Source organism: Ciconia boyciana, chromosome 5, assembly GCF_034638445.1.
Source record: "Ciconia boyciana chromosome 5, ASM3463844v1, whole genome shotgun sequence".
NCBI lineage: Eukaryota > Metazoa > Chordata > Aves > Ciconiiformes > Ciconiidae > Ciconia > Ciconia boyciana.
Window position 1 is genome coordinate 57289749 of NC_132938.1, and position 14697 is coordinate 57304445.

The following is a 14697-nucleotide window of genomic DNA, read 5'->3' on the forward strand; positions in this document are numbered from 1 at the left end:
CCCTTATCAACTTTATGTAAGCCCTGGCCTTCCACCAGCTCGTTAGACTACACTGTTAGACTACATACTGAGCAGAGCTTCAGGCCAAGGAAAAGCAGTGCCTTTGATATTTGAGGTGTTGCTATCTGCCTTAAGTTTTTCAGTTAACATCCAAGAGGTAGGTTTCAGTATTGCAGACAGGAAAGAGCTGCTGGCTGGGCTGCTCTGTGAAGTCCTTTGACGCTGGAACCTTTCCCTCTCCTCAGCTTGTCAGACCTCATCTGGCAGAACCTCTGCCAATCTGGAGATGCTCTGCAGGAAGTTTTGCCTTGCATTCAGGAAGGAGCTTGCCTGAAGTCTTGGTGTGTATAGTATCTACAGACTTGGTCTGTTGTTACTCTCATTTGCATATGAATTTGTGGGCAATGTTATAGAAGAGCTGCTGAGTATTTCAAGTGTTAACAGATTTGTAGCATTCAGCTGGTGAATGCCTATTGATTAAATGATTAGGTTTTTCATAATCTAAAGCATGTAAATCCAAGCAGGCTGGGCAACATGAATTTTCAAAGTGAGTGTGCTTTGGAAATACGGTTCATGTGACTGATGCTGGTGTCCCTTTTGTTTGCATCACAAATATTGCAGTGAAAAACTTCCTGCTGGGAAACTTGGAAATAATGATTCCAGAGGCTATGTTACAGTCTCCTCATAACAGGCAAGTTTGGTATTTGTAAATGTAACCATTTGCTTTGGGAAATCTGATTCCAGTTGTAGTCCTGTATGCATGTTTCAGTCTTACAGACAGGAGAGAGGCAATCCAATGAGCCAATAACAGTATACCATGCGATATATGAACCCATCTGAAACAATTTGAATTTAAATACCCACAGCAGCTGCTCATGGTCCGATAAAGAATTATCTTTGACTCTTGACACTCAAGAAATCATTTTGAATTATGAACATAGAACCACTTGAATCTGCTCGTGAACAGGAAGACTTAAATTGAACTGAATGCATTATTTAATACAAGGAACTCACACAACATTTGTAAACAGTGGTGTATCCTAAGCAGTATTTCCTGCATCTTTTGTAGCAATATGTGGAGGTATTCATTAACACAGACAGCACATAGTAATCAGGACTCTAAATTTAAAGCTCATCTTGAACTAGAGGAAGTAGTACAGCAGATTTAAATTTCTATGTGAGCTGGCGCAACTTTGAAAGTCTTGAAATAAATGCAACACGAACAAGTGTTTCTATAATCTCTAGTTCCTGGAGACAACAGCCTAAAAAGTTTGGAAATTTATATCAGTGAAATAGGAGGTTCTTGTTTACTGCTGTGAAAGAAATCCACCAGTATTAAAGGAGCAACATCCATGTCCAAAACACCTAAATGTTTTTATCTAGATTAAAAAAAGGCAACTTCTAAAACTTGTGTTTTGCTCTCCTTTCTATGCTAGTTCCTTTTATATGTTATTTTTGAAAATGTATGTTAGTATGGGTCAATGACCTTCCTCAATGAACACATTTAGTTACCAGACATAAACATGCTGCAAATAGCTCATGCCACGCAGTTCTGCCAATGCCTCCTAACCTTGACAATAAAACTTAAGTGGACTGGAAGGGAGGCTGGCAAGGGATTCCTGCCAAATAGCTGCAGGCTGCAATCTACTGAATGCATCTTGTATGAGTACCCTGAGCATCTTCGGAGTTCATTTTTCCTCTCAACGTCATGCATTTATGTGGAAGACTTGAGAAAAAGGTATTATAAATCTCTATTCATGAAATGAGTTTTGAAGATCTGTGTTTAAATGTAGTCATGTTCAGCTTTTGTCACTCTGGCTTTTTTTTTAACTATTTTTTTTTTTTACAAGTTTAGCCAATGCCAAGGGAATAACAGAGAAAATGGATACTGAACATACTGCCTCTGGAGATGTGAAAGTTAAACTTTTCCTATACCAAGGGAATGTCACTGCAAAGTGGCAGTTCAGGGAGCAATGAAGTCTTTTCATCAGATAAACATTTTTGAGGCAGACTCCAGTAGGAGCTTGAGCTGAAGTAGTGCAAACTCTTATACATGAGAAAGACTTATGTCTTAGAAGATCTTCAAGATCAGAAGATCTTTCCTGATTCTGTTGAATTGTAGCTGTTTCAGAGTATTATTATGCCCCCTCAGTAGGAAGCTAGCTCTGTATCTGTCTGTTTTCCTTAACTCACCTCTCAGCAAAAGTAAAGAGTGTGGATTGAACGTTGCAGCGCAAATGTGAGACTGCTACAGTGCTGCACCAGCAATCACACAGAGGCATGTGCACTGCATGCAGGCTACGACTTTGAGCAATCTTATTGGCACAAACTGAGGATGACCTGATTTCCTCGGCCTTCAGTGAGGGGTGTCAGGAGGCCTATAATTAATTTTATAGTGACCAGGACACTTACTGAAAAGTGTGTGAACAATTACTTGTTCAGAAATAGTCATTCAAATGCAACCTGCTGTCAGTCACAGCTTTTGCTATACTACTTGTTTAACTGTGTAACCCTTCGTGTTTTTTGAGGCTGACACAGAGAGATGGATTTGCACCATGTATCGTTGTAATGTTCTGTTACAGCAATGCTGTGATTAAAAGCACAGATTTCTTCATTTGTTCTACAGGAATATCCTGTAACTTCAGAGGAGAACTACAGGAACGATGAGGGTGTTTTTGACACCCGTACCCCACCAAAATATAGTGAGATTATCAATTAATTACTTGTCCAGAATGTCATATCCTAAAACACTTAGTAAAGTGAACTTGTTTCACTCTTGTGTGAGGAAGCCACCATTGCTTTCTCAATATTTGTCAACCAAGGATCATAAAAGTTATATGAGGATGATGTTTTGTACATTTGTGATGCTGTATTTTTATATCCAGCTTTTTAAGATTTATACTCTACATTTAAAAACAATGAATTAATCTCACTACAACCATATTGTTCAAACTTACATTCGTGTATTGATGTTTATCAACACTGATTTTGTAATAGACATAGTTAGAAAAGACAGTTTATTTAACAACTATACATTTTATGTATGTATGTTCCTCAAAAGTTGTACATGAACAGAGAGAGAACTTTACAGTATTTGTTTGTAATATATCACCATCAGGTTAATATGCTTAGGTTCATTTTTTTGTGTGTATGCGGCTATCCTGCATCTTCTCAGCAGAGTTGTTAAACACCTGTGAAGATTTTAAATTCTTAAAACAGAGTTTTTCAGGGGAAAAAATAGAAAAATATTTTTATAGGCATTGCATGACACTTGCTGGATTACTATACACGTTTTTTTTAAAGGAAAAGTAAGACTACAACTATGGCATGATGGAAAACAGAGCTGTTTTTTCAGAAATGGAGACTGTTGAAAAGCATGGACTGGCATTTAAAAGAAAAGCCATTAATGAACAGAGCTCTTTGCTTCAGTGGGTTTAAGATCAGGATTTGATAGGAAAAGTGTGAGTCTGGAATTGTGATACATTTTTATCAGAGTGCAATACTCTGTGACCAGGTTCTTCAGTTTTTCCACATGTGGAGGGTTTAACGTTAAATACCAGATTTACTTGTTTGAGGATATTTGACCTTATGCAGGATTTTGATTTAGCAGAGTGATACAGCAATGCACTGAAATCACAGTACAAATACAAATTACACTTAGCAGAATATAACAATTGACTATACAGATGAGTCACAATACAAACATGATTCTCATTACTAGTCTCTTATGGTATGCTCACTGTCACAATGCTGGGCGTCCCCAGTTGCTTGGAAGGAATGTGGACTAAAGCCAGCTCAAGCCTTTCTCTCTTTGAACTTCTCTCTGTTCCTTGCTCAGTTTTGGTACTGTGTTGAGTTGAGCCATGTATACACTCCCCTTTGCTGGTCTGGCTAACTCAGGAAGACATTCAGACTCTTTTGCTTAAGTTTTGATTAACTGTTTGACAACAAACGTTCACACAACCAGCTGATCCATGCAACTGATATAGCCATTTATCTAAAACAAAGGCTGCCCTCTGGTCCCTTTTCTATTAAGTTCAGCTTTCTTTGCAACAGTGAGGGTCAGTGGATTTTGAATTGGGTGGGAAAGTGTCTGTGTAATAGTGCCTAACGTTTTCAGATGCAGACAGAGGAGTGTTTTTACATGCATCTAGCTATGGAAAATTTGGGAAAATAGCCCAATATTTTTTCCTGGTGAAGGTGTTTCATAGTGAAACATGTTACTGTCTCTTCTGCAGAGAAGAGTTCATTGCCACAGTGGTATTTTTCTTATATGTGAATCTCCAGTTTAAAATCTTTTGACCTTTCTAAAGTCAATCACAAAGCTCCTGTTAGGGTCACTGGAGGAAGATTAGCACTAAGCATTTAGCACTAAGATACAAAGCTATAGGACATTCATCTAAGCAATACATCCTCCTAGAAGTACACATTCCATTGGAGTCTAATGTTCACTAATATAGAAACTTTGGTAGAATTTAACTTAGTCTCTTAGAGATTTTCTCCATTTTAAAAAACCATTTTTCATACATATTTGAAAAATTGTACTGCTGCAGACAGAGCTGAACTTCATTCACGTGAACTTAATTTTGTCTATTTGCCTGGGAATAGGTATAAATTGTAAAACAACTGAATAGACTTGGGGCTCATTAGGCCTTCATTATAAAGAATTTTTTAATCAGATCTTATGTAATTTTCTTAATGTAAAATTAATACACTCATAGTAGAAAGCATCGTACATTTCAACTTCAATAAGTAAAGGAGCCTGTTATATTTCAGTAAGTGAAACATAAATGCCACAGGTCAAATACAGCTGAAACAATGTTTTTCGTGCCGTTGGCTTATTTTAGATAATCCCTACAACCATTGCCATGTATAAGGTGCGACTGTGCTTTCGGACTGATGCATACGTATGTCTTTAAATTCCTCCTTCTCTCCAAAGCAGAAAAGTAAGCGATGCCTAAAAGTCTCACAATATTTATAGCTAGGGTTCATCAGTGGAATTGTGTTTGCTTTCCTGTGGTAGGAGTATCTAGCCCCAAAGTAGGAGAGCATTGTCCAGTGCTGCCCTTCTAGCAACTGTCACCATGAAATGCTTAGGAATAATCATTTACGGATGTGTGCAGTGAACCGATGAGACTTGAGGCTGTGGAGCCATTCTTGGAATTCCTCCGTGAACAGCCGTTGAAACTCGTGTCCCTTGGAGCTGCTCTTTTCTTACGGCTGGCATGGGTGTTGTCTCCATCATTAGTGTCGAACACCACTGTCATGCTGGACTCCATTCTGGACACAGCGTATAGGCTACTTTGCCGGGTGGGATGGAACCTGGCTGCCTTGAGCTCTAGCTCATCATAGCTGGACACCTCAATGAAGGGGCACCAGCGGAAAGCTCGCTTGAAGCCAGCTCGGAACCTGGGAAGAAGGATGCTTGGTGAAAGCCTGTGCTTGAGAGAGCCAGCCACAGGCCTTCATCTGAAAACATATACCATGCTGAAAACATATACAGGACACTGGCTCAGCTAATTATCTTGCCCCTAATCCTGTTTGTGGTGAAGTTAGTGGAAGTTTGCTTGACTAAAGTCCGAGTAGGGTAAAAAAACAGTGCTAACTGCTCATTTCTGTTTCTGATTTTCTACATACTTTCCCTGCATTTTTACATTGGTATTTCCCTGATACTCCATTTCCCTTCCTTTGCCCATGCCTAAATAAACAAACACCAGGTTTCATAGCACTGTCTTCACAGAAATTGTTTTGATTTGACCTATGATGGAATCTGCACCTATATTTTCGTCTTCACTCGGCAAGAAATTTTGTAGCATTCTTTTCTCTAAAATATCACCCCAGCTTCCAGATTCCAATACTTGTACTGTGTTTCCCTCTCTAACAGAGATGCTAAAATGAGAATGATGTAATGACCAATAATTGTTCATATAAAATATTTGGAAAATAATTTGTAATAATTAAAGAAGATCCTAGAAAGTTAAACATTGAATGTGAACAATGTATAAATAGGAATTCTGAAGCTTTAGCACATTAGTGCTTGCAATATTCATACAGGGTTCTTTTTATTTCAATTCAGAGGCAGAGTTTTACTATAAAGACTATTATTACTTTTTGTGTGTATGTGTTTCCAGAAATAGAGGTTAAATATATTAGAAAAAACCAATTCAGTGTATATTTATGTATAACCTGAAAAAGAACACCTTTTCACCTAGACCTAAAACTTACCAGACTTTCTCACTTGTCTTGCTTCTCTTGTTTTTGTTTTAACAATCAGCTGTGTTTATTTTGTCTGTAAGCTTTCTGGAGCAATGGTTCAGCTGCCACAGTGATGACTACAGATAAAAATTTAGATTAAGTTTTCAGTGAAAGTTGACGGATCTTACAGAATAACTTTCTTTCCTCCTCAATTTTTTAAGTTTGCCACAGCTGTCACATGATGACAAATGAGCAGGTAGCTTGCTATTCAGCATTCCTCTGTTTAGATGCAGTCCACATTATGAAAAATATAGAAGGAACCTCTGATGGAAATGGATTTAGTGAAGGAAGCTGTAAAACCTAAACATCTTTAAACTGTATTATTTTTTGTCTTGCCTTCTATCCTCTTTCTCATTTAGGGCATGTTTTTTCTTCCTCTTGAAATAACGCTCTCTTTATATAGATACATAAGTAATATCCTAATTAGCCTGGAAGATGAGGCTGGGGATAGGTGGTGTAACTCACTCTGATACCAGATCCATCAGAGGTAACAATACTGGATTAATTGATCTGACTCCCAGCAACAGGCTGTATTTTCCTACCGCATGAAAAGGAAGCAGACATTCAGGCTTCTTGATTTCAATATGGAACTTAATTATATGAAAACTTTCACCAATATTTCATTCTTGCATTGAATTCTGAAGAAGGTGACTTTTAGTGTGTCTCAAAATTATGAAATTTTTGTTGATTTGTATTCTTTAATCCAGATATTTAATTTTACAAGGTACAAGTGTCAGCATAAGCCACATCAGAGATATTAATTTTTTATGAATAATGTCTTTTGTAATTCTGCCATGAAAAGTTTTTGAAGAAAATGGCAATGTTTTAGAGGGTTTATGGTAGTAATTGAGAAAATATGAGGCCTGGTTCTTCCTCGCCTTTGATTTTGCAGACACTGGACACCCAGTGAAATCTGGTTTCTGTTGAAATTAATGGGAAATGTGCCATTTGAGTTAGGATTTTGTTCTGGCATACTAAAACTTTACCTCTTCTTTAAACAGTTGTGAATGATCAAAAGCAGCAGAAGGCTGTAGGAAATCAGGCATTACCTTGATGTTTTAAAAGACTATGAATGTTAAGCATCATAAGCTATCCTCATCAAGGAGGCAGGCTCCGGTGTTTTTACATCAAGAAAAACTCAGCAGGATTTGGTCACTTCATTTTTTGTTAGACTCCTTTTGGCAGGTATTGCATGATCTTTACTGGGGTTTTATAAATATTTAACAAAGTTGCTATAAAGCTTGTCAGCAATTAAACTTGACACTGGCTGCTCATTCAAAAGAGATTTCAAATAGTATTTAAGATTACTTATTCAATACTGATTCATACTGACTGAGTTTGTAAACTAATTCATTGTTCTTGGTGATCTTTATCCAGTAATACTAGAAGAAATACTGAAAAATAGGATGGCCAGGATGATGTTTGTTTAGATCCTGGTCCTACAAGCTGAAATGAAAAACATGAGTTCATTCTGCAATCCAGTAGTCTCAAACTGCCAAATATCCGTAAAATCTCACCAAACTCAACAAGTGCAGTGCCTTTGAAATTCAGAGCATAATGCGTTGCTGTCAAACAGTACTGTAATTTACTATTGAGTAATGAGAATATAAATATTTGTTTTATCAGCCTGCTACAGAGCTCAGTAGAAATCTGATGGTGAGGTACAAAATACACAGTAAATCACATTTTATATTATATCCTTCCAGCACTGCAAAACAAATTTGTGGCTACAATTAGTTAGTGAGCATACAGATTGCACTGTATATCACTAATGACTGGCTTTACTTCTTTATTTTAATGTTTTGCAAGCCAAAAAATATTAAACTGCTATACATTTTAAATTGTGCATATGGAAACGGGAAGGGTTGGTTCCTGAATACTGAATTTTGGTCTGAAATTTTAAGTAGACCAAAGTATGTACTGGAAGTGCACATTTGGTTTTTTGGGATTAATTTCAAGTACAAACCTAAAGGAAGGGGTTTTTTGTTGTTTTGTTTTCTTTCCCACTAACTGAAAACTATTCAAGTGAAAATTCTTTGTCTTTTATTCCATTTAAACCATTTATATTCTCACTGAAGTTATGCATACCAACTGTTTCATAACCAGCTCTTACCTCTTATTAAGACAGCAGTAGATAATGGGATTGTACATTGTAGAGCTCATGGCAAGCCAAAAGCTGGCCAAATAGATTTGCTGAATGTATTTCCACCGATTTAATTGTTGATAGATCCCAGTAACTATGAAGTAAATGTGGTAGGGCAGCCAGCAGATGGCAAATGTGAGCACAACCACAATCATCATTTTTACCACCTGAAAGAAGGAAGTAATAATACTATTTTATACCTTAGCCTTTTTCATTTGGACTAGCATTTCAACATCCATTAATAATTTTCTTGCATTTGATTATTAAAGCTAGTCAAAGCAAAGATAAATATGCCTTTATATAATTGTCCTTTTAATCTGACTTTCCTAAATTTGTGTTTATTTTTTGTCTCTCTCTCTCCCCCCCCGCCCTTGGCTGGAGATCCTCCTTTTCCTAAGGAAAATAACATGAAAATATTCTCTAACTTTATTTGTATTGATTCTTCCAAGAAATGTATTTGCTTACTTATATTTGGCTATCTAAAATATTACTCTTTTCTGTATACCTAATAATGGAATATGGTTACAGGGTGATTTATTTGGACACGTCATTTTGGCCTTTATTGACCCTGGTGTCTTTTTCTGTTGTGGTCCGCAAGGATATTCCTTGTCCCCAGTTATTAGATGTGATTTGAGTAAACACTAGGTTGTAGGAAATGAGCAACTGCAGTATCCTGTTTAGCTTCAGAGGCTAACAATTTCCTTGGCTGGTGATCGTTATTTGTTGTTTTCTGCAGGCATCGTAACACCTGTTAGCTTCCATAGTTTCCATTAAGCACAAATGAAGAGGAGCTCTGCTTTGTGCTTGAAATGCAAGATGAAAAGTTATGAGCTATGTAAAATTTTCACTTCTGTCTTTCCCTCTTCGGCTATGTTAAATACTAGCCCAGCTACCATTTTCAACAAAATATGTCACATGCTTACACAACAGATTTTCTTTTTGTAGGTAAAATGAAACCAGACATGATAGGTCTGTGCTGGGAGGTCTCTTGTTCATTTGTACTGTGCATACTGAGGAATAATAGGGATTGCTATCAACAGTTCCTTTCATTTCTCTGTACAAGGTGCTGTTTCCTACTGTTTGTGGTTTTGCCAGGAAAAAAAAAAGAGCTGAAATTTCCCATACCTACATGTCTTAGGTTGATATTTTGATAAAATTTCATCTAGCGTAATTAAATCATTTTACATATAAATGTCATGGTGCCATCCTTAACTCATATTACATCTTCCTGTGGGAAACATAAAGCAATTTTTCATTTAGTATCTGGCAGAAGTTTACAGGCTTTCCTGCTGGCTGTACAACGTTTTGCTTATGAGAATGCTTATTATTACTGATACATATACCAGTCATCATTTAAAGATCCAAAAGGGGCATCTGTCCACACATACAACAACATAATGAATATTTGGTTCTTCTAAAGCACTTTTCATCAGTTAACTGTAAATCATTGCAGAAGGAAGATCAGTGTTATTAGGGAAGGCAACACACCAAAACATATCACTTTCACCTCTGGTGAGTGTACATCTGTATGTCTATATCTAGGCATGTGTAAATGTATATGGGGCTGTATATGAGATGTTTTTTGGGGGAGGGAGGAGGTTGTGACTATGTGAATAGACATTTCTGGACTAAATTATATATCTGAAAGGATGCCGTAAAAATATGTTGTATTTTCAAAGTGTAATCAGGCAAATCCGTATTTATACTGAAAATTTCATCGTACAGTGCTTAAGAACTGAAACAGTGGAGCTTTCCAGCAATAAATGTAGTTTAATCTGGTTGAACACTGTGTCACTCATGCCCCAGAGCTGCTAGAAATCACAGTAAGAGTGCAGGTTGCCAGTTTGGCATACTAAATTGTGTTAGCAACATTTTCAAAAGAAAGTTGTTTGTCTTTTTTCTGACATCCAAATTCTTATTGGCCAGTTTTCTGTGTTATATCAAAGGGCAAGGCAAGCAGTACTTCAAGAGTCTACTTAAAGGTCTCTTAAAGCTAATAAACATTCACAGGCTGTACAAATAATAGCTTTTTGATTTCAACTGCTGCACTCAAAAATTAACACAAAATGAATTAAGTTTTGTTTTAACCCAAATGTAATATTTCAGGTTTTCTTCAGGGAAAGAGAATTCCAAAAATAACTATTGATGGTATTAATAACTATTTACTATAATTAAGTATAATAACTATTTAACCAAAGAAAATCCTCAACTGAAATTTTTTTGTCACAATTTCAGGCAATTTGATTCTTATTTTAAACCTTTTAACTTTTTGGTTTTTTAAGTTTTTAAATGAAAAATGCCAGATCACCCCCAGAAAATCATATCTTTCCTGCAAGGTTACTGTTTTGTTTAAAACAAAACACTCATCTTTAAAAACAATGAAATCAGCATAAAATTTTCTTCTTGCTGTTTCTGTCTGGAAATCCATGATTAAATACTAAGACATCATCATAATGAAAGCAGAAATTTCTGAAGCAAGTAGTTAAACTAGACAAGCAAAAGATGATTTTAGATGGCCATTAGTGTTTGATTTAATTTGTGAAGTAACAGGTCACTGGAATGACAGACAGTGAAGCATGCTACGTTCTTAATCATTCAGGTTTGCAGCCATTTTTCCTAAATAGCAAAAATTACCTAAAAATTTGAAGTATCATTTTCCTCTCAGATAAGGCTATATCAGTCTGAGTTTCACTGAAGTGAATGGTAATATACTGATATATGCATATTTAGGGGGAGACATGCAATGAGGTTTCCTTATTAATGTGTAAAGTATTTTTTCCTGGAACAAAAAAGTGCTAATTTTTCCAGCAAAAAGGGACGTTTAAGAAAAGTCAAGGTTGAGTCGTCATTCTTTTGAGTATTTATATAGTACAATGCACTCATTGACATATTTCCTAAGGAGAAGACAAGTGAGATGTTGCAAGTCTGCGTGGCATAAAATTGTTTGAAACACAGGGCAGTTACAGTTGAATTTGAAGTCAACCACAGAATTTATGAGAGGAATCAAAAAGCACTATTCTGTCTTCATTTCATCACCTAAGAATATCTATATGCTGGCAGAAATGGAGGAAAAGAATAATAAGAGGAAACTAGAAAGGAGGGAGATGATTCCCAATTTTCTTTCCTCTTTCAGAGACAGGCACACACAGCGTGCAAGGCCATACCTTACAGTTTATGGCTGTGGTTCTTGTCCATTTCCTTGGTCTTTCCAGCGTTAAGTTTCATTTCTTGATGATATCAATAACTGTGAACAGAAACTGCCTTCAAGGTCTATAAAGCCAGGGCACCTTGATTTTACTTGGTATAAATCCTGATGAATGAGTGCCAGTAAACTGTTAAGCTCAATTAGGGCACAGGGAAAATAAGTGAAACAGGCCAAGTATGAATTTGCCGCAAAAGCCTGATTGTCTCCTCCCAGTACACTGTGATGTTTCACGAAAAAATTTCCAATGACACTTTGCAGGTTCAACTGAAGAGTATAAAAGAGACCCTCAATGAATTTTATTGTTTGGAGTACTTAGACCTGTGGCTCTGGCAATATAAAATTCTTTTATTTTGCTTCTTTTTAATATGCCTGTTCTGCTTTATTTTTTTGAGATATTACCATTTTTTCAGTTGCTTTCTCCTCTGTTCTGGGTTGCATAACATTCATTAATAAGGGTTTGCTCTTATGTGTTAGGAAGCATTTCTGAAGCAAGCAATCCAGAAAATTACTGAATTCATTTGTGCTTAATGTCTATCTCTGTTCCTGCCACCATTTCACCACGGAGCTTTCCAAAATGTGTGATTGCAGTGAACATCACCAACTTGTGTACCAGTGGCACCGTTTTGCCCTGGTGTTCTGTTCAATCTCCCTTTGTGTATTGCGGGCAGCATAGCCGGAGGAAAGGGGGTTTTTTTCTGTTCCAGGACTTTTGTTAAAATGAGTTGTACTGAATCTCTCAGTTGTGCAACCTTTAGGCAAGTCTTGAGGCTAGATTTGGAATATGATGCAAAATCGAAGTATTTTATATTTTGATTTTCATCAACGTGTTCTGCTGATGTTGATGTACTTCTGTATATGTCTAAGAAAAACTATGTCTATAAAAAAAGTTAATTTATGTGCTTTGTAGTCTTGCCTGTTCCTTTAAATTCTTCCTCTCTGAGTAGGAAACATTCTTTCATTAATGAATTATATGCAATGAGAAAAAAATGTATTTAAAGGAACCAAACAGACATAAGTTCATTGGAGTTGGAGTTTGCAGGTTTGTTTTTGTTGTGAAACATTTGAAGCAGTAAAAGTGAAAAGCAGCTAACAGATTCTGCTACACTCGCAAAGAGCAGCAAATGCATTTTTTTTTCCTCCTGTTTTTATTTTGCGTGAAAAGTAGCTAGAAAAATGAGTCTGATTTAGATGTATCATTGAGAACAGCTCTTGAAAGATTAGGAATAAAATATACTTTTATGAGAGACTCAGTTGATGCTGGAGGGGCTATAGCAATTCACATTGCAAGGCATTGATTTGCCGTCAATATGTAAGACTTAGGCCAGGGAATTGTTTCCTTTTCAATCTGCTCTGCAGCTCCTTATTGCCTTTCTAAGTCATCTTTGATATTGCTGCTTCTACAAGGTCAGGAATTTGGCTTCTGATTTCATTTGCACCAATATCACACACTATAACTTCATGAGTTTCAGAACTTTTACTTCTAGGTGTTATGCAGATGTAAATGAGAAGCAGAGCAAATACTTTGAGACCCCATACAGTATAAGAATGTCTTGGTTTACCCACTCATGGATATTATTTGTCCATGTGAATACAACTTAAACACAGTTCACAAATCATCTCAGGGAGTCATAAGGTGTTTCTCTCTCTGCTCCGTGCTCTTTTGGAAGAAGTAAAGTACCAAATGAACACTGCACAAAGTATTTCTCCCAATGTGTTAGGATGCAATCAGTAAATCCACTTCCCAATCCTGGGGACAAACGTGGCACTTGTGCACTAAGCACCAGACAGAAGGGAACACCATTATGTCTCTTGCTTCTCAACAATGCTTAGCTGGAGTAAACTATCTGTCTTTTGCAAGAAAATTAAGATTCAAAGGTAATGCTACTGGTATTAGTACAGTGATAGGACTTATTTCTAAGATACCAAGTGCTGTGGGTTTTCATATAATTTTGACAAGCTCAGGGATTTTCTATGCGCTTTTAGCCCATAGAAAGGATAGATCCTTAATAGCTGAAGGAGATGCACATTTAGAAGGAGAAAGAATCTGAGAGCTTGGAATTCTTTCAGTCAGGTAAGTCAATTCCAGTGCTCAACAAATAATTTTATTCTTCTGACTTATACTTTCCATCCATTTTTTCTCAGTTGCTTGAAATAAAGAAACTACTTTTCATTTCAGTTTGCATAATCCCTTGCTGCAGACAGAGTTCACAATCACTTAATTTAAGCTGTAAAGTTGAAAAAGATATTCTGTTCTAGTACGAAGTAGCTTTGAATCAGATTGCTTGTCTTACAAATGCTAAAATGTGGGGTCCCCCCCAAATCAAAGCAATTCTGACATTTTCATGAACGGTCTTAGCTACTGCCATTTTTAAATGATACTTTTCTAATGTTGCATAGAAAACAGCTTTGACAGTGACTTTAAGATTCTCTCAACATGTCAAGAAATATCTATTCCACTGAAGAAAAGGGGTAAATCTTTTGCTCAGGCTTTTTCCCTTGAGAAGGCATGATTTTACAAGCATCTGATTGGGGGCAGGGAGGAAAAGTTGCCACAAGTCTTACATTACTTTATCTAAAAGAGATGTCTTCATTTCTCACAGGAGATTGTTAGATATGAGACAATATGCTAATGTCTGTGGCTCAAACTAAAAGAGATTTTTTCTGTAACCTAGATGAAAAGTAAAGGTAGGTGTCCTTGTATCATCGCCTTGGTCTTCAGCATGGAGTAGCATAAGAAGTTTATATTCTTTAGAAAATGACTGAGTGGCTGTTGTGGGGTTGGCATTACTGGATATGGTTATCCACCTGAGATCTAGTGCTGAAAAAAAGTGAAAAAGCTGATCTAGTGCTTTTGTAGTTAAAATTCACACCATCACTTATTTTACAATAGTTTCCTTCTGTAGATATGACTTGGAATGAGTAGTGGGGCACACTTCACTTCTGTGCTTCCAAGCAGAGATGAGATTTTGTGTGGGGGAATGAAAATAATCATTTCTTCTTTTGTTTTCCCAATAGGAGTAGTTGGTTCCTAAGTCTACTTTCTGCCACAATTCTGAAAATGTTCTAGGACCTTTAATCCTCATTGAAAGCTCTC

The 14697-nt window shown here is 36.6% G+C and overlaps 1 protein-coding gene across 1 annotated transcript in view; it reads right to left on the reverse strand.

Moving 5' to 3' along the window:
• Positions 1-5093: 5093 nt before the first annotated feature.
• TACR3 (tachykinin receptor 3) overlaps positions 5094-14697 on the reverse strand; it is a 41389-nt gene continuing 31785 nt past the window's right edge. The window contains exons 4-5 of the mRNA XM_072862274.1: positions 8369-8565; positions 5094-5409 (exon numbers count right to left, since the gene is read on the reverse strand). Of these exons, the coding sequence (XP_072718375.1) occupies positions 5094-5409; positions 8369-8565 (513 nt within the window). The remainder of the gene's footprint in view (positions 5410-8368; positions 8566-14697) is intronic.